Consider the following 22,216-nt stretch of genomic DNA (forward strand, 5'->3'; position numbering starts at 1 on the left):
TCACTTAATTTTTTACTCCTTGAATACGTACAATCTAAGACAGAAAATTAAGTAAATCGATTCAATTTCTTTTCCAATTTGCTTAAGCTTAAACTACTGTATGAAATATGAAGATAACAAACAGTAATCAATCTCAAAAGTCCATTGAAACAACAACAAAAAAATTAAACAGAGCAAACACGGACCCCTAAATAACATCAGAGGTGGGACCAGGTGCCATGGAGGAGTGAGCACCCCCTACCAACCGGTCAAATCCGCCGTGTGCTCCTTGTCATGATCGTGAAAAAACCGTAGACAATTCAATGTGTAAATAATGGCTTATGTGTACTTAAAAAAGCAGGCTTGATATTTTAGCGGCTGTGGCGCAGACAACGATGCACTAATTCATGATAACCATTAACAAATGAATTTCGCAAAATCCATGATAGACAGGGGATGCCTACTCCTCCATAGCACCTGATCCTACCTTTTCGCTCTGCGAAAAATTTTATTGTTCAAATGGCCTTTTTCATTATCTTCATATATCTGTTTCTCCTTGTATTTCGTTCATTTATACCAGAATAATCTACTTCTGGTAATTAGGGTTTCATTGTCTCTTTTTAGTGCATAACGTAGTTAAATATAAAATTTTATGCAATTTACACAATCAATAAATCGTGCAGAATTTATAAGACGTCACATCTACAGGTAATTTTTACAACTTTTTCCCTTTTCCTGCTATTTTATTTCATGGTTTCATCATCAAGAGAGGAAACATTATACATGTACCTAAGATTACATATAAAAGTGACATATATTGCTTACGATTTAGACGACACAAATCGGTTCTATTAAAGTGAACTTCTGCTGAGCTTTTTTCATTTGTCATAACGGGCCTCCGTACCAGTAACTATGCAGGCAAAAATCACCTTTTCTTCTGTAAATTCGACAAACCTATTCCAAAGTGGGTTCAAAGTTATTACAAGCACTAATTTGTGCACATGTGTGAGAGATATTAAGAGTCAGTCTTTGTTCAATACTACCTCAATCTCTGGTTGCTATGTTAAAAATGTAACTTCCGCTTTAAAAAGTGTGTTCATATTATAAAACGCATCGGCAGAAAATTAAATAAAATTCATAACATGCAAGGATTCAAATTATTGTCCATTTTTATACCCATCATAACTTGCGCTTTAATCAGCAAATATGTTATTTGATGAAATCGAGAGTAACTACAGCTGAAAATATAGCGGAATCTCACTATAATAGTGATATACCACTAATATAGCGGAATTTACGTTTCCCCCCAACCTGTTAATTTCAATAGTCACCGGCCACTGACGTCAGACACAAACACAGCCGCAAGAGATTGACATGCATATAAGCCCCTGACCTTTCACCTGGCGAAATTAACATTCCGGTTGAAAAAAAAAATTGCTATTGAGATAAAATGTGATAATGATATAAAAGGCAGAACAATCAATAAATGCGAAATTAAAAACATCCAACATGCGGACGACTTAACTGTAGCTTTAAAAGACGAAATATCAATGAAGCGTAAACATACATAAAACAGGTATAATGCATAAAAATCACGAATAAAGCAGTGAGATGCTTAGGAATCTTCATTGGACACGACAAGGAAGAATGTTACACTAAAAACTGGATGAAAATTTATCACGATATTGAAAAACTTTTTGAATCCTGGAAAAGAAGAAAACTAGCGTTATTTGGTAAATCATGTATAGTAAAGACACTTGCGATATCTAAACTTACATACATGTATGTTGCTTCAATACTTACTTAGTCTTCCTGATATTGCTTACATAAAAATACAACGTCTAATTTATAACTTTATTTGGGATAAAAATGAACGAATTAAACGAAACACGCTAATAGGTAGATTTTCAAAAGATGGCCTCTCAATTGTTGATATTGAATGTAAATTAAAAGCTTTAAAAGCGGCTTGGGTACCTAGGTTGTTAAGAAAAAAAGGTATTTTGTACAACATGGTGGCTATTGTAAAAAATTAAATTTTGACGCTCCTTATGCGTTACGTTTTTCCGATAGAAAGATAGGAAATATAGAGAAACTAAAGAAACTACCTATTTTCTTTCAGCAAATGTTATGTTGCTTCAATGAATGTAAGCCTTGTTCTTTGAACAAAATGTCTTCCGATAACGTTCTTCAACAGGCGATATGGAACAATTGTAACTTTGTTTATAGAGGAAATACATTATGTTTTAAAAACTGGATAGCTAGTGGGATTTTACATGTTAAAGATTTGTTTGACGATAATGGCAATTTCAAATCATTGTTAGATTTTTCGAAGTGTATAAAAAACAAGTATAAAAGTCAAACTGTTTGTGTAAATTTAAAATTCTTACTTCTGTTTTCAAACCTTTACTACGAAAGTGTGATTTTTCAAATTGTAAGTTTGTGAACATACGCTACAGAAATTATTTTCTCTTCTACGCAGCATTTTCTATGAAAATTTTGTACACAAAAAATTTTGTAAACCGTGTTATCAAACAGTTTTAATCAAAGAGTTCGGTGTTGAACCTGTAGAATGGAAAAAAAATATATCAATGTAAATTATATGACATACCCGAAAGACAACTTACAGAATTCAACTATAAACTTTTAAACAATATTCTCTGTAATAATTTCTATCTCAGTAAATGGAAAAAAGAAACGAACAGCCATTGCAAATTATGCCATGTGAACGAAACTTCAAAACATATCATTTTTGAATGTAAAAATGTTATTGAAATATGGAAAAGATTAAGTAGATATCAAATGGAAACATATAATGATTGGATTTAGCTCTGAGCGTAATAGAAAAATTGTATCGCTCAATACACTTATCTCTTATGTTGCCTTTAGAATTTACAAATATAAGATGTACTGTCGACTACATTCCTTGGAGGAAACTAGTTATAATAACATTTTTAAACATGTTAAATCTTCAATAATTTTCTATGCTTCCATTCTGAAAAATTTGAACTCTCTTGTAGACTACAGACTTTTTAAAGATTTTGCTTAAAATATTTTTGAATACATGCTTCAATTGCTTTGAATTGTATTAAGTCAATATTGTCACATTATTTTAAGTTTGTAATGTAACTTGTTCTAAATATGTTATATATATATATTTCTATGTTTGTTTGTAATAAGAAATAAAAATAAAATATGGAAAAAAAATTATTCCGGTTGAATGATCAAGAAATCAATTCTCCTAACTTTCAAAGAGTTATCACAGAGAAAACTACGGTGGCTGGTATAGGTATATGGTACGAAAGCCGTGAAGGGACATGAGGATTCTCAAAAAGGTGTAAAAGTAAAACGAAATTTCGAATTACACAATCCGTTCTTTCGGATTGACAATCTGTTACAACGAATTACCAATTCGTTCTCTCAGATTATCAATTCGTTCCCTCGAATTAGACAATACGTTCTATTGGATTGTAATTCATTCTCTCGATTTAAACAATTTATTCCCTTGGAATGTTAATTGTTCGCGCGAGGAACATAATTTGTTTTCACGGGTTATCCCTTCATCCCATTATTTAATTTCATGCATCATTTGCTGGCAGCTGAGTGCACTAATTTATCTATCTTAGATATGGCAATATGTGTTTAATGAATAAAATATGGAGTAGTACACACTCTACATTTCATGACATACAATTTACTTCGGTCCTAATTGAGAAATTGCACAAACATTTTTCCAGTCCATATATTAGTGTTCATATTTGTGCAAGTAAATCATTGGAAGCCCTGAAAAAAGTAAACATTGGTCCTGTGTAATTATTTTTTTTAAAAATAAATCTACATTGACTTGATTAAAAATAGTACGGAATGGTCGGTTGCTTAATCAAAATAGAACGCATTAGTTGATACAGGGAATGGATTCTACACTCTGTAATACATGCATATACAACTGAAATCCGAGAAAACGGATTGTCTAAATCAAGGGACCGAAATGATAATCAGTGGGAACGGATAGTGTATTTCGAGATTACGAATGAAAAATCGAGAGAACGAATTGGTAATCTATGGAAACAAATTCTGTAATTCGAGATCTCGAATTATAAATTCAGGGAATGAATTGATAATCTGTGGGAACGGTTTGTGTAATTCGAGATCTCAATTTAATTTTTACTTTTTTTTAGAAATCGACGTGACCCTTTAGGGCTTTTGTGATATGGTATAGGCTGGTATGAGATTTTTTTTAATTCGAGGCCGCGATATAAAAGTAATGGGAAAGAAATAAAATTCGTTGGAGCGAAATAAAATTCGTTAGAACGAAATAAAATTCGTTGTAACGAAATAAAATTCTTTGTAACGAAATAAAATTCGTTGTAACAAAATAAAATTCTTTGTAACGAAATAAAATTCGTGGGAACGAAATAAAAAATCGTGACCACGAAATAAAAACTTGTTCCGTCGAAATAAAAATTCGTCCCTACGATATAAAAATTCGTTCCCACGAATTTAGATTCGTTCCCACGAAATAAAAATTCGTTCTAACGAAATGTAAGTTGCATTAGTATGTGGCGCAGTTATATTGTAATTTAGTAATACTTTTTCGAGGAGGTTGGTTTAGTGTATTTAAACTATTTAAAGATGCTTGTGTTGATAAATTACTTTTTTTTTCACTTGGAATGACATACAATCAGATTTTAGAGAGTCTAAGAAAACACGGATATAGCATCAGAGGTCGACATTTAAGATGGATTTTAAGAAACCTTGGTTTCACTACAGATCTGCAACGTCCATAACAAATTCTACCTTGCATTAAATTCTAGCATTTACTGATGGGAAAAGTTAGTTTGCATAAATAAAAGTAAAAACTCGCGTGTAGTAAGCACACTCAGTTGCAGAGAGTGTGCCATTTTAAATCAACATATTTTGAAGAAATATCAGAAATTGTTTTGTGAGGCACAAGGTATGGTTTACCATGGCATGTAAATCTTTAGACCAATAAAATGATGAAAAATACTAGTATTATTCAACCCCAGATAAAAATGTTGTACAGTCATTAATCTTAAATTTTAAGCAAAAAAATTAAATTCATTTCCTGGGAACTGGTTCTATTTCGTGAGAACGAATTTAATTTCGTGGGAACAAATTTTATTTCGTGGGCACGATTTTAATTTAGTGGCCACAAATTTTATTTCGTGGCCACGAATTAATTAAAAAAAATTCATACCATGTCCTGTAGCAGCCACCGTAGAAAACAATTATAGTGGAAATATTTCCATATATACTGACCGCTATGTTACAACGCACTTTGAAAGATTACGAACTTTGAACAAGATTTTCAGAAGGTTAAATTTGTAACCAAGTTAACGTACTTTGAAAGATAATTTTTTTTCAAAGTGCTTTAATATCGACCATATTGACGCACTTTTAAAAAAACGGCTTGGTCAATATTCTTGCAAATTTTACGTATGATAAAAATGATTTGAACCTAGCTGGATAATTTTTCGGTGATGACGTCAGGATCTGAGATATAGACGTTTTAAAGATTATTAGGGGTTGTCTTGTTCCCAAAGGTTCTGGTAAATGTTATAAAAAGGAAATGGGTCTTTGAGAGATAATGGGAGAATGATTGTTTAATAGCACAAGTTCGTTTTTATTTTATCCACTCTTTAATAAGTTTGGTCGATGTAGGGGTCAATATGTGACTGGACGCATACTAGCAGTTTTCTTCGGGAAAAGGAAGCAAGTATGATTTTTCCATTCCATGAAAATCCCTCTCTCTTTCTCTCTCTCTCTCTAATCTATCTTTCTATCATAACTATCTAATCTATCTATTGTGAACATATATGAAACATTTAAAAAACAATGGCTGACTCATCTATTTGATAGTAAGATGAGTAAACGTTCAATTAAATTGATTGAAAGAAAGTATATCAATGTCATACCAGTTATGTAAATACATATACAGTAAAATTTTTCTAATCCGGCCACCACTGGTTCCAAAGAAAGAACTATATGCGGTATTTGCATATCTTTGCCCCAACAAAAGTCATATTTTGAAAATATCTTGAAATGTGCTGAATTGTATATATTGTATGAGAAATCTAAATTAGCAAAAAAATATTATAGTTTCAAGGTAGGTTATTAGAAATTTTTGTTTCTTTGACATCACAAACTATTCGGATTTTGTGTTGTTTTTCAGAAAGAGGAAAAAATGGACAAAATTTGTTCAATTTTTACTATAAAATTTATACAGCGCAGACCTGCTCCAGAACAATATTTACTATAATTGATATTATCCTTCTACATATTATATCAAAATATTGAGTCGGAGCAGACCTGCGCTCAGTGACTTTTACTCAAAATATTGACGTAATATACACCTTTTTTCATCTGTATAAATCATGGACATTTTGAATTTACGTCATTTTTCTGACGTTATATCTAATATATGGCGTCATGGATTATGAAAATATTCAGTGCTTTGAAGTCTGCAGATATCCCCCCGTTTTAGAACATAATTATATATTTCTCCGTCAAAGTTTGATTTCTGGGGCAAATATTGGTCATTACCGTATATAGTCATTTGCCGGATTAGACAACATTCAGAATTATGCAACATTTTAAACAAAAGATATTACTAGAAAGGACTTGAAGTTTGCATCGTATTAGACAAGATTTCGGAATACACAACATCCGGATTAGACAAGTTTCACTGTATATTTGGATAGGAAATATAAAGTATTTGGTTAAGAGTCTTTCTACCTGTCTTCTCCTTGTTTTTGAAGAGGATGGGTTACTTTATCAGTTTTCGGAAGAAATTTAACAAAATAATGATGCCTAGTCCAGAATTTTTGTTTTATGAATATTTTTTCAAAGCGCGTCAAGTGTCTCCATGGTAAAAAAAAAATGTTGATGTACACTCGTAACGCACTTTGAAAAAGAATTCAAAGTGTTTTGATTTTGTCCTCAGTTTTAACGCACTATACATGTAAGTGCGTAATTATTTTAAAGTGCGTTGCCACATCGCAACATTAAATTCAGTTTGTAAAATACTAAAAACTATAGTGTTGACAGCGGAAGTGATGATTTGATTATTTCTTTGTGGGAGGAAAAATATGCAAGATAAGAACGTAGGTACACTTAAAACTATTCTGACATGTATTTGCTTGATATTCCCCCCCCCCCCCCCCCTCCAAGAAAAAAAAAAGAAAACAAAAAAATGAAAGCAACCGTATTGTGAAAGTACTGATAATTCACAAAATGTTTAGAGATTTTTTTAGTTCTAGTATACAATGTACCTGTCAATGGGGTATGAGTTAAGATGGTTAATCCCCCCCCCCCCCCGAAAAATCATTACATCACATCTTGATTTAAACACTTTCCTCAAAGTCCGTTTAAACAGTTTCTCACTGACCAATACACCACGCAGTCACATATAAATGGCTATTTATTATCTGAATAGCAAACAGTTCTCCGTATTTAGCAAGCGTATTTGGACTTGGATTTTTTTTTTAAGACCACGGAGAAAATTAAAGTAAGAAAACTTAATCTCTTTTGTAGAGTGAGTCTTCGTACCATATTTTTACATGTGTAAAAAAGAAACTTTTTTGTCATATTTGTTCTCAAGAAAAAGAAAACTATCATAATGGAGTGATGATCCACTCTTTTAAATTATGCAGTTATAGCACCCAATTTATGTCAGTTTTTGTGAAAATTGAGTGTGTTGCCATCTTGATCTGTAAATCATAATCAATTTCGCAGTTACTGTTTTCAAGTACATGTATTGTAAATCTTGTATGCAAATGGTTATATTACCTAAATTTAAGAACGAGTGGAATTTATTAGAAATAAATTAATCGATCTTTTATCGGTCTTTCTGTAGGCATATGGCTGGCTTATCCCCCCCCCCCCCCAATGTCTTTTATCTCTAATAAATAGTTGCGTACTGATTCTGGAAATTTGATTTCATTTCTTTTTTAGGTAAAATAGTAAATTTTGCATGTTAATTATGGAGTGTTTGAATATAAACCTTCATTCTGTTAATCTTGGTGTCCGGGAGTTCCACACCCGCAGACTCTCCATGTGTTCATAATTACATATGTTTATTGTCAATTTACTGATAGACCGTACGGCTTTAAATTATTCAATAAAAATAAATAAAATTTACACATATTTTTATTGCTTAAATTTGAACTCGATTTCTTTTGTTTTGATTTCGCCAGTTAATTCACTCTTCCTTAGCCCTGGGGTAATGTTGGTTGTGCCTGATTTGCACACGTACATTAGAAATTCAGATATGGGGAAAAACCGTGTTTAAAATGAGAATTTGTCTATGTAAGATAATTTCCTAATTCCTATAGTCTCAGTTTATGAACGGAAAGGTGAACCTAGGTATAGAGTTGGAAATAAAATCATTTGCAATTAATACATACATCTTATTACGTGTATTTTACTTTATCATATACTTAGAAGTAAATACGCCGATTCTGCACTGTGCGATATGGGTAATGTCACAATACCCCATATCAAGGACCGGTCCGAAAATCCATATCACGTATCGGGCCGGCGGGCAAAAATCCATATCAAACCGGAAGTAACGTTTGTTTAAAGTTTAAAAGTTAATTAACTTGATTTTATTTAAATATACATGTAAAATAATTCTTTACCAACATCTGTGGATTTAATTTGTTTTCAAAGGGCTTAAATTTGCTTTATTTTATTTTAAAGAAAAAGGTCATCAACATGCACGAAACATTCTTCAATGATTTTATATGAACTCGCATATTAAGTATTTTAAATATATGATAAATAGAATACTATATACTGAAATCAATATCATATGTCATATCAGCCCTCGGTCCTTCGGCCCTCGCGCTGATATGGGGCCATTCAGGCTGATATGACATATGATATGAATTTTAGTAGGTAATATTCTCTATATATTATCTGTTTCCTCATCTTAGAACTATTTGCTTGGGAAGAAAAACTAGAATATTGATCATAAAATTATCAAAATAGTCATTTAGTTATTCCATCTTTAATCTGTTAATGAAAAAAGAACAAGAACGGTCACCTGAGTATTATGGAACAATTTAGAGGATCCATAGAGTATATATAAACTGATGGATGTAGCTTTGTTGCCTAAAAGCAATAAAAATAGTATGATCAGGATAAACGGAATATCTAGTCTAGTATTCATTAACAGTTCAGGAATTAGGTTCTAAACTGTTCCCCATTTATCACTATCACCATACACCATACCCTAACTTAGTATAGAAATTTCATTGAAACGCCGGATAAGCGCCCCTCCTCATCCCTCTTACACACACGCACGCTGATACATTTTGCTGCCAAATTTATTACTGAGTATATCCTTATTATTTTTTTTTACTGTCAAGGAGAGATAATGCACCCACACCGTTCTCACGAAATGCATTTTTTTTAATCTTGAGACAGCTTTCCATTTTTTTTATTTTTTGCTTGTCAGAGTTTTTCACGCAGTTTTGTTTTCAAAATGTTTTATTTTGTTTGCTTGTTAATCATTTTTTGGCTGCCCCACCATCTAAACCGAGACTTCTTGTTTGTTATATAAAATTCACGGTACATATTAATATAGCAATGCATTTTTATTTCCATTCTTGTTAGATTTCACCGTGACTGAAACTTCTATCCAGGTTGTGTACAAACGATTTTTTTCAATTTGCTTTTTGACATCTTTGCGTTTATTGACTTAGGGTCTGTTTCACAAAAGAACTTACGATTAAAACCAACAATTTCAGCTGTTTCTTACATCGTGCTAAACCAATATTATAGAGAAAAGAGTGTTTTCTAAAATTAAAGTTTTTTTTAAGATTCACGTTTTTTTTTTTTTTTTTTTTTTTTTTTTTTTTTGCCAAAACATATTTTCATCTTAGTCGAAAATTCCTTTGATACGCACATCAGAATTGCTATTTTCTTCAATTTGCATGCCCGTGTAAGAAAAAAATGCTTGCACTTTATTTTTCAATGTTAAGTCTAAATTTTATTCAATTGCCTCAATGTTTAATTTATTCTTGATATAAAGATTGATATCGTAATTCACTTAAAAATACAATTGAAAAGATTTGGACTTACATAACCTTCGACCCCCCCCCCCCCCCTTCCGCCCATAAATTAAAACTATAAACTCCTCTGATTAAGGATGCAAATAAGAAACTAATACAGTCAGTGATTAGAAAGGAAGTTTTAGATATTTTCAATTTGGTATATACTCTAACCCTTGCTTCTTTCAAGAACTGTCAAATAATTTTATGATCGCCCGTTTTGGGTTTTGGATGTTAGTATTCCTCAGTGATAAGAGAATTAAACGAGCGAAATTTGAAAGAAAATAATTATTAAAAAATTCAAAATGGATGAAAAGTTGTCATTGGAGGATTTTTATCATTATATAAGAATTATCTGGAGAGAAGAGGGTTCTCAGTTCAGCTGTTAAGCGTTGCATATAACTTTTGAAAGGAAAAATTCCTGTCGGGGGAACGAAAAGGGGCGAATGCAGTTGCAAGCCTTGTTTCTTTTTAGTATACAGTTGGGATATGTAACTCTTAAAACGTGCATAATATCAAATTTCTATGACAGTGTAGTGTATATCAAGCAGAAAGATTGACAAAAATTAAAAATTACCACTGTGCCCTTAAAAAAATATTACGAATATAGTTCGAATTTCCTCGACAATACATTATATAGAAAATATACATTATCCTTGACCCAAGCGCCTATGATTTCATTTAATGATCTATATAGCGCCGCCCTTGCACAAGAACCCCTGACAATGGGGCCACGAATTTCACAATTTTGGAAGAGAGCTTAATGCTTATTACAATCATGCCAATAGCTTGACCACTTGATGTCTTGGAGTAAAGAGGAAGATTTTTAAAGATTGCATTAATTTTGATCGTTTTAGACCGACCACTCAGGCCCCGAAGGAGGGCATAGGGATTATTAAATACACAATATTTGTTCCCCTTCACCCATATATGCTATACGCCAAAAGTGATTGAAATTGGTTCAACGGTTTCTGAGAAGAAGCTAAAAATGTTCAAAAGTTAACGGCCAACGAACGATAAAAACGGATAGCAATAGGACACATGAATGACTCAGGAGACCTAAAAAAAAGGCTGATTTGAGATATGAATATTCATTAATTTTCTGTACATTTTTTAATAATACATTTGTGAAAAAAGGGAAAATCAAGATAGAAGGCAGAATATAATCGTTATTACAAGAAAACTCACTCCTTCTGGTCTATACCTAATTATTACGTTTGCGGAACGGGAATACACCAATCCGTAATATCTGGGGAAATTTATTAACAGGCACAGTCTATATACCACCCTCAAACTTGCGAATTTCATTTGTTGAATATTTTTTAGGACACTATCTATAGAGGAGAAATGTATTTGTTTTCTTTGTCACATTAATAGTAGAGTCTCTACTCTGAAAGGATTTATTAATTGTGATGAGCACTTTGTACAAACACATTATCATGAATATACAATGTATTAAATTCGCATTATTTTACTACGAAGTATAATTTTTTTTAAATGCGTTTGACTGTAAAATCTTGGTTTTTCTGTAAGCTTTGTTGTAAATTATTTCCCACATAATCTTACCACTATAGTTAACCTGTAATCTATCTGTAATATATAATTCCTATAGTATAGTATAGTATCGTACGACTTTGAAGTTACCAGATCATAATTCGCCCACATACTTGGTTTTCTGTAAGCTCTGTTGTCGACGATGTAAATATCCCAGTGTTGATGGAGGCCTATACAGGATCTCACGATGTCAGGTCTTGCCATGTACCCGTATCTCCAGAGCCACGTCACGTGTTGTACACTGTCCTGTGATCTTCCTCTGTAACTTACACTCTCTCCTCTCTGTTTCAATTTTTTTAAATACTTCTTTCTTTTATTCGTATTTCCTTTTAGAACATCCATTGGGACCATCACTGTTATAGAATGAGAGTGATAAACTAGTAATTGTTCTGATTTGAATTAAAATACATAAGCATGTAGATAAACGATTTAGAACGTAAATGATGTGACAATAATGCTCTAATATAAAATATGCGTTAATATCAAAGTATATATACATGTACATAAAATGTATGTTCTTTGTTTACTGGGGCATAGCCCCGTTTATTGCTTTATTACGTAAACATATTTAATGCCCGTGTTTTAACTAGCTGATGCTTTAAATGTTTTTATAGATTCAATTTCTTACGTGTTGAATATTCTATTTATAACTAATACTTATGATGAAGAATTATCCTGTTAAATATATATGGATGGTTAACAGTTTTATGTTACACTTACATATCTGGTATATCCAATCATATATACTCGTGTCCTCCATGGTGACGTGAGTCAGTATGTTCATCTGTAGACGCTGTATCAGGAAGTAATCAGAGTAAGCAGTAATCAGTAAGGTATCAGAGTAAGCAGTACTCAGTAAGGAATCATAGTTACCAGCACCACAGACACACTTCTCTCCAGGTTTTCTGTTGTATCTCCTTGATCTCAGGTACACACTGGCTGTGTCATAACTACTGTACCAGAATAGTATATCACCGTCTATTGATGCTATCCTATACATTGTCTCATCTTTTGTGTTCTTCGTTATCTTGTCCTGATCTCCCCAAAGGAAATCAAGTGACTTCAGTCTGTCCAGAGTCTGCTGTGCTTCCTCACTTGTTACAGGATTCTCTTTATCGTACACTTCCTGTCGTATCTTATTAAGCATGTCCAGCCACTCTGTGTGAGTGAAGTCTGGAGGACCGGAGTCAGAACACAGAAAACAATATAACATGGACACCTCGTTATCAGTCAGTGTGAAGAACTGGTCTACAAAATGTAATAGATTATTAATAATCGTTTGTTTTTCATACAAAAAAATAATCTTCATATTTGTAAAGATTTTATTTTTGGTATCTTTTTTTTCTAATTTACCTTGTGTTGTACATGTGCTCTAATAGTATTGTTAGTTCAATATGAGTCGTCTGAAATAATTTTCTTCCTTTGTTCAGAAAGTATACGTAGTACTACTTTGATAATTAGATCAGATTTAACTGTTACCAGTACATGTACTTTAGAAAGAAGATCATATATATATATATATATATATATATATATATATATATATATATATATATATATATATATATATATATATATATATATATATATATATATATGGTTCATTTTAACACCGACATAATTTGTTCCATCTATACCTTCTCAATTTGGAAAAAAATAAAAGTTGTCTGTCGATATATTAAAATAAAGAAATAAGCTTTTAAGAATAATAAGTTGATACCACATAATATGTGACCAGTTCTTCGCACGTTTATCTATTACGAGACTCCATACACTGACATCTGTATACCGATTCAAATATGGGTTTTTGATATTATTTCAAAATAATAAAAATGAAATTTTGATTATTTGACATCTCTATAGCATCCCATCTGACAAAATATGAAAATCTTACATCATCGCCCGTGATCATCATCAGATTGTAACACATATGCAGGGTTTATAAGCCCTATCTAACAGGTGCAGATTTTTTTTTTCAAAGTGGGTCCACGTCAACTCTCTAACAGATATCACTTTCGTTCATTTTTTGACACCTCCCTCCCCTCAACTAAACCCCTTCCAAAAAAGTAAATACATGTATAATCGATTAAATTCCTCAAACATGAAAAAAATACTATGTCGAGGGTGAGAGGCGGAAGGGGGGGGGGGGGTGTCACTAGAAGACAATTTCCTCAGTATCTTCCACAGATACATGGCTATTCTAACCATGCATTTAAAGAGGGGTCCGTGTTTACCGGCAAGGGTGTCAAGGTAATTTCTTTGTTACTTTTACACAGGACCTTTTAACTCTGATGGAGAATCACCAGGGGGTCCGGACCCGCCCCCCCTTTTCCATTTAGAGCCGTGCATATATATTGTCAGTTTTTGAGTTTTTCAGCTAAAGAGTGCTAACTTAGCTTTGACGTTTAATCAGTATCTTTTGTGAGATTTTTTTTTAATTCTAATTGATAAACGATATCGTAATGTGTTGTTACTTAAGGATTTTAACACTAAACTCATATAAATTATCGGCGTTTGATATATCTGAAGGATGGAAAATTACAGGTTTGAAGCCATGCACGTTTTATGACCATTGCAAAGAAATTAATCGGTTTCAAAAGTGGGTGTTGCAGTTCTTTTGTTATTTTCCCTAAAATGTCGCAGATAAAAAAGAAGAATTTTAAGTAACAGAAACAATGTTGGATTTTTCAGATACAGCGATGTATATTATACAATCAAATGAGGTGTAAATTAGGCACACAACAATGCATGTCAGATTTTCCGGTTTTTAAATAGGGAATCCCCATTGTTCTGAAAAATTGCCTCCTTGAAACAGAATAAATTTGATATACGCATAAAGAGGCAGGAGTTTTCCTCAAAACTGCCATTTCCGATTTTTGTTTCAAAGAGGCATATTATTAAAAAAATTAAAATTGAATAAAAAATATTAAACAATGTGATTATGGGACACAGTTTAAATAAATGTCCTTCTAGATGAATAATCGCGAGTTTCTGCAACACCCTCTTTATGTTCTCACTGTTTATGAATGCTCACCTGATATCTCTGTCTTCCACACGCTGTAATCGCCTATCCAGACTACAAAGTGAAAAGTATCAAAATAAGTATAGATTTATTGAAATTTAAAGGTTTGAACCATGACATTAAAATGCTTATACTTAACATACGAACACACCATAGCCGTCTTCCCAAGGAAACCTGGCTATATGGAAGTCTTAAAGCCTCTGAAAAATGGCTATATAATAGTTTCCCTTCTAGGAATGATGACTATATAGTCAGAGCACCCCTTTATAGCCAGATAATCCCGGGAAAACCCTGTAAGGGAAAGCAAATACAAAGAGAGTGAAATATGAGTCTCTTTTATGGGTTTCGGTTGGGTTTGAGATATGCTAAAGTCAAATACGTACAAAGAATATTTTACGCTAGGTCGGTTTATGCTAAACAAAATCAAAACTGTTTACTATCAATACAATTTTGTATTCTGATTTTATTTTGTGAAGAGTCAAACTAACATTCCTCTAACTGTAAAACATCTAAGGTGTAAATGTAAGCATCATAAATGGTATTAATAATACTGTGAAATAAATCTTGAGGAGCATAATTACTGCGATTTCTCATATTATCATAGGCTAAACACTGATATTCCCCTAAGAGTGATTCAAAACAATTGATGACAGAATCGTTGAGAGACGGGTTAAAAAAAATTGACAAATATTTTCTTTGGATATCATTTATTGCATTCATTTCTTTTAATATGAACAATAGTTTTGCTACAACGTGTTCTTTGCCTTGTTACATGTGGAACTTATTTCAATTTATTTAGAATTAATTAAATTAATCGTAGAATACAGATTTTTTTTTATTCAAGCCTTAAAATATTTATGAATCTAAGGAGAATCCATAGTGTGCAAGTCCTTCTACATTTAAGACACCGCAAGTTACCCCATACCCTGCATATTTCATTTACCCCTTGAGAAGAAGGTAAAGGTGGCCTTGTAGCAACCGCTAATGATAAATCGCCGCTAAATGATAGAAATATCATGAAGCGTTGCAATTGCAACGCTTTATGCCTTAAATTATTGCATTAATAGTTGACATTCTCAAGCGCTAATGCTAAATCACTACTTAATGATAGAATTGTATCATTGAGCGTCAAAAATGCAGTGCAGCCCCAACGCTTAGTCAAACAAGCAAATATCGACATGATCGACCGCTAATGATACAAACTAATGTAGCATTAAGTTTTGCAGTTGCACCCATAATGATAAAAATTTGACCCCCCCCCCCCCCCCAATAAAAAGCGGGGTCCGGAAGTGCATGAAATACATTGAAATTTGTGTGAATTGGTATTTTTTTCTTTTTGGTCTATCAAATTTCATTTCTAAAAGACCTTTACTTGTGAGATAATTAAATCACTGTCCGCACCCCCCCCCTTTTTTTTATGTGTTATGACGAATACTCTGGGTCTTATATATTTCAGTTCGAATGAATTTCCTGCGATATTTATTGTGTTTCCACAGAATTTTCAGAATGAAATTTACAGCTTAAATACTTTTTGTATGACCTTGCAAGGTTCAGTCTAAACTGGATAAGTTACTAAGTTTTTATTAAACCAAATTTCTTAACCTCATATTAATATTTGCCATACCATGCAAACAAAAATTTATGTTTAATAATATGCTACAGAATAAAGAGCAGGGTCGATCCTAGTGCCTTAAGGTCACCACGCTGGGGTCAGGCAAACAAAAAATATGCACATAAGACTTCCCTCTTCTGGTTTTGTACTAAAATAAACAAGGATACCGCAAAGAGGAGCATCCCTCGCAAAAGAACATATCTAATAGAGCAAGGCAGCAGTCGATATCGAACTCGATGCAAATTAAGTCACTTCCGTTTAGTGCACAAGGACAAAATAACCCACTCACAGACATACACATTCAAGCGCGTTTAATATGGGGATAATGAATAGAAATCAAGCTCAAAAGTCCATGGATACAATACAAATCGGGGGGAGATCAAACACAGACCTCTAAATACATCAGAGATGGGGTCAGGTGCCATGTAGGAGTAAGCACCGCTTATCGACCGGTCACCCCTTGACATGATCAGGAAAACGGAAAAATCCGTAGATAATTAAATGTGTAAAATGGCCTAACAATTAGTATGAAAAACGTCAGTCAGCATTCGAATTATTGATAGATTGTATTTGCTGACAAGGTCATTGTATCGACCATAGAACTTGCGAAATGTTGACTTCAAACGAGACTGTTGATATCTTGTTTCATCAACTTCTTTGTCAATAGTTTGCCTCGTTATAGAAATTGTTCGTAGATCATGCCCTTGCGTATCGAATCAACTCGGAGGCATGAACTCCATATGCAGTAATGGATATATTGTTACATAATTAAGGGAAGTTGACGATAGAAAAGTTGAAGTCATCATGTTTATCATAAAATTTGATGCGGTTGCACGTTCTCTTTTCCCTCTTTCCTTTTCCTTTCTCATTCTTCATTTCTTTGTCCCTTTCCAGTAATGAAACAACTGATGGAATATAAATTTCTCTGACGATCCTGTTCAACTACTTTATATATATTTTAAAATCTTTGAAAAAAATCTTCAAGAAACATAACAGAAATACTTTACAATCATATTTTATTAAGAAATTGGAACAAAGTCACAAACTTTTAGAGAAGATGATTTTTTTTTAAATTTGAACCTATATATTCCGATCTAAGTAAAAACGATAGCGTGAAGCAAAAAAGGGAAAATTGACAAGCATAAAATTTTTGCATGACCCGTGCAAAGGATGATGTGACATACGGCCCCCGGTAAATTGACAAAAAATTAAATATATAAATTATACTCTAATTTTTGTGTGCACTTAATCACTGACATGTTTACCCTCATAAAATACTCCTTTAACCGAAAAAAGAAACATAATTTGGAAGATATATGTCTTTATTTTGAGTAGAGGTACCATGTTTACATCCAATTCCCATTGAATTATGGCCCCGCCTCACTCTTTGAAGCCCTTAAAATATACGAGCGCAAGTAGGTACATTTTTCTCCTTTGGCTGGTCACTGTATTTTATTGAAATCTACCTATATGTAAAAGGAGAAAAATGTACCTAACTGCGCTTACATGTTGTTTTTAAAAAATTGTAAAATCTAGCTGGCCTTTCCCATTATGACTTGATCGACGAAACTATTTTTTCTGACGTAAGAATAAATTCATATGCAAATCGAGGCACTGGCGATACTTTCTAACTGACCAATCAGCTAAATGAGTTGCATTACTAGTGAGTACCACAAAAATACTAAGGATATTTCATGCTTGGAAAAAATGTTGTTTTTTTACCTGCTTTCCGATAAACAATTTTTTATGCATTTGAGTCACAAAATAGACACGGATCTACAATTTCCCAGCTCACATTAACAAACAATTGATTTATAAGTATACATAGTTCAAAGTTTGTAAAGCGTTTGGTGGGCAATTCGCTAGGTCTATACGTATTCCCGAGAATCAGTGAATAGAAGTTTCATGTGCATTTCTTGACCAAAAACGGTAAACACTGAGGTTCCATGCGTTGTATAACTAGTCTTGGCTGACCATTAAAAGTTTGAAATGTAGTAGAGATATTGTGTAAATTGACCTAAACCACGTGCCTGTGATAAAATGTAAACATGTAGTAAGTCAGCATGTTTTGTCGTTCTGTCATCGGATTGGACAATTGTTCTCAGTAAGCGACTATGTGCGAAATAATTACAATAGCCATATAAGGTAGATTCCTCGGACATGCATATCCCTCTATTGTACTATGACCCGCCTATTCTCTTTTCATAAAAGAACATATTGTCACAAACCAGGCCGAATTTTGCTGTCATAGGGTCTGAAAAATCATAGATAATGCAGTAATCCTTATAATTAAAAATGTGTCGGAACTATTTAAACTATTCAAAAGGCGTTGTATTTATTAACTCATGTTTGAAAACTATCAAAATCGTTGTAGATTAAATATAATTCGTCGTAGAAAAAGGGGCCCCAGATAGCAGTTATGTCACATCATCCTTTTGTTCAATTCCTGAAAGTATTAAGTTTCAGAAAATTACAGGTTCCGGACCTTAAAAAATTACTTTTATGGTAAAAAAAAAATAATTTCTGTATGGCCCAAGACAAAAATATTGCTTTATGTCTTTCTCCTTATTGTACGCCTGTGCAGAAAAATTGAATAAGTTACCGTGGTCTCAAGTACCAAAAAATGAATGTAGGTAAATCAAGAATTAAATAGACAAAATTCAAGAGTTCTTGGCTGCGATATGTTTACGAATTATTTGAAGTTCAACTTATTAAGCAAGTTAATTTTTCCCTGACACCTGCCTCAGATTTACAGTATTTTATTAATTTTTAGTTAATTTTCACTGTTTTTTTTTTTATCAATCAAGATTGTTGCAATCTTGAAAATTAGCAATTTTTCTGAAATTTCAATTTCTTTTAAAAATTTTATTGCCAAATATTTAAATTATATTTGTAAAAAATCGTTTTTATGTCTTCTTCAATATTATACAATTTGAATGGAAATAATTTAATTACCATTCAGAAAACTGTCAAACAAACAAACCAAACTAGCATGTTTAACTTTACATTTCGATAAATATCTTAGATATATGCAGATTAATCATTTGTGCTGGTATGGAAAGGAAACTGACAAAACAAATTAACACGACACTAGTTTCCTTACTTTGAGGAATCTTTATCCATTTTAGCTGCTGACTTATCTATCTTAAAACAAATCAACGTAGTTTTTTTCCCATTTTTTAAACAACTCTTTATACTCTATATATATATTTTTTAAGTGGACATTAAAAAAAATATCAAGAGTCAACCAGTGAGACGGTTTACTTTTAAACAGCCGATGAATTTATCAAAAATGTAATATTTATTAATCTTTTATTTAATTATTTTAAGGAGGGCTGAATCATTAATAGTTGTGGATGTAATAACTTTTATTTATATTTAATGTTACCGGTACATTTCAAGCAACAAATCACGTGTGACGGTCAGAGAGTGACTGTTCCGGTGCGGGCTAGTTCAATGGGTAGAGAACGTGATCATAGATTGAGATACAAGTATGTTTTTCATCAATCACAGACAAACAAACAAACAAACCACACGTATCTTTTAAATGGGCATAAATAATGTTGAATTAAAGGAGTTTAATACTTAGAGTAACACCTTCATGAATGTACAATTATATAATTTTGTCATTTAAAAAAAAGTTTTGCGTCAGCGAAGAATGGGTCCTTAATACTTCAAATTTAATTTCCTTATTTTACATTAATTTTGCAGATATTGTAATAAACCCCCGGATTTTTGTGTCACTATCACAGCAGAGCGACACTTAGGGATATACAGGGCGTTTGTCCGTCTGTCTGACTAGCTGTCTATCAGACCTGATATCTTGAGAGCTTTTAAGTGGTATTGATTTTGATATTTTGCTGGTACTTTTGATTTTGTAAAATATCATGACCTTGACATTTGAACCTGGCCTTTGACCTATTTCTGAAAATAGAAAATAGTGCCGATATACAGCACACTTTTACATTTGCTAGGCTAGTCACTGCTATTTAGCATGTGCACTGTTTTTTTATAAGATAATCTTTGACATATTTTTTTTCATAAATACTCCAGTCGGTAAACTAATTTAACCGATGTCATTTGAATTTTTAAAGGCAGTGCTTCGATAATTAGCATATTGATCAGCTTAAGAATTGCACTTTTAAAATGTATGATATACATTTACCACAAAATCTGAATTCTAAGTACTTAGCAGATATAAAGAAATGGATCGTTGTAGGCTGACAATTGCAGTAAAGACAAATTGATTGAAATCTTTTTACTTACGAATCTAATTTAGCACGTTTGAATAAAGTAAGATGTTATATTTATTTCTAATAATTTCGATTTCATTATTCATTTTAGTTTGAGGGTGGAGGAACTAATTTACACTTAATAGTCATATAGTATGATAAATGCTATTCTATCGCATTTTTTGCAGACAATTGCAAGTAAATAGCCGGCAACCCCTAGTCTTATTTTATCTTTAGTGATGCTACAGCAGGGGACATATGCATTCCTTGAAAACTTCTATTTTGAGAATTTTTGAGAAATACTGGTCCCAATTATATTTTTTACCTTTGCCACAGGGTAGTGGTGGTGGGGGAGGGGGGGGGGGGTAATGTTTTCTTTTTTGAAATTCTTTCAACTTGCGATTTAGACAACACTTTTCTCTCAACAATGATTTCAATTCAAGAACTTTCTCAAAGGACATGATATTTTTTTACTGGCACTTTTCATAGTCCTATTGAATTGTAGTAGGGTTTTACGGGGCTTTGTTGTGAATTAATTGATTACCATACATTTTATGCATATAATCAATCATAAAATTGGTTTTAGTGTTTTAAAATAAAAGTTCTGAAGAAATATTTCTCCATGTCGTTGAAACACTAATAATGCAACAATTTATAGCATTAAGCGTTGCAATTGCATCCCTTTATGATATTTCTATCATTAAGCGGCGTTTTATCATTAGCGGTTGCTACAGAGTTATGTGTTTTTCAATTTATTAAATGGCCAACAATTTGGATAAAATTTCTCTTCAAGAAACGAACTTTTGCGAAAAAAAAATGATTTAAGATGGTATGGCACATCCATACAGACGCAGAAACAACTTCAACAACTTGTTAAGCTTAAATCTTTAAAATAAAAATCTATGATCATATTTATCTTTACAAAAAGAGAAATAGTTTGATTCACCCCTCTGTTTCTTATCGCACATGTCTTACAAGTCAGTGACGCCATATGATAAATGTTAGTTCAGTGAGATCTATACAAGTTGATTCCACGGTAACTTTTATTTCTGAAACAAGATGTTACAGTCATTACACCTGGAGGGATTTCTTGAAGCAGGAAACACAATAAAAATTACTTGGTAGGACATTTTATCGAATATTCGAATATATTTGAATACATTCGTTGTATATTGTCTCCAAATACAGGTACATTTACTATAGGATTATATGGGAAAATGCCAATTTTCGCACTTCAAAGCAAATTATACAAAATTAATACTGCAATAGACTTTTTGCTCAAATTATAATATGTGATAAATAATACTATAATGTACATTATATGTACGAAACACAAAATTCCATTGTCTGGTTTCCGACTTCATTCTTGAGTTTTTCAACTTTCAAGTTGGCAAGGGTTCATTCTCTACAAATATGACATTTTTTACGGCTTGGAGATAATTTTCGACGGCGAAAAATGACTCCTGGTCATTATTCTATGGAGGTCATTATTTGCTTTTATTTTACTTTCATTTTAAATACTAAAATCTGATTGGTTTAGGCGCATTTAATAATCCGTAATGTTACCCTCAGCGTTAGCAACACACTTGACAACGGGTAACATTACGAAAATGTCACATGCGTTCAAATCATGCGCGTACGGTTCACCGTAGAATTCTCAAAACGTCGGCTGTGTGTTTGAAAGAAGCCGAATAAACGACGTCAATAAAAGCTTGCGTCCGATGTAGCTTACTTGAAAACAACA

At 32.5% G+C, this 22,216-nt stretch overlaps 1 protein-coding gene across 1 annotated transcript in view; it reads right to left on the minus strand.

Moving 5' to 3' along the window:
- LOC133186291 (uncharacterized) overlaps positions 1 to 22,216 on the minus strand; it is a 40,563-nt gene that overhangs the window by 15,113 nt on the left and 3,234 nt on the right. The window contains exons 5-7 of the mRNA XM_061321513.1: positions 14,641 to 14,682; positions 12,327 to 12,854; positions 11,720 to 11,959 (exon numbers count right to left, since the gene is read on the minus strand). Coding sequence (XP_061177497.1) covers positions 11,720 to 11,959; positions 12,327 to 12,854; positions 14,641 to 14,682 — 810 coding nt within the window. The remainder of the gene's footprint in view (positions 1 to 11,719; positions 11,960 to 12,326; positions 12,855 to 14,640; positions 14,683 to 22,216) is intronic.

Source organism: Saccostrea echinata, unplaced genomic scaffold (assembly GCF_033153115.1).
Source record: "Saccostrea echinata isolate AGI-Se365-2 ecotype Australia unplaced genomic scaffold, CSIRO_AGI_Sech_v1 ptg000013l, whole genome shotgun sequence".
NCBI lineage: Eukaryota > Metazoa > Mollusca > Bivalvia > Ostreida > Ostreidae > Saccostrea > Saccostrea echinata.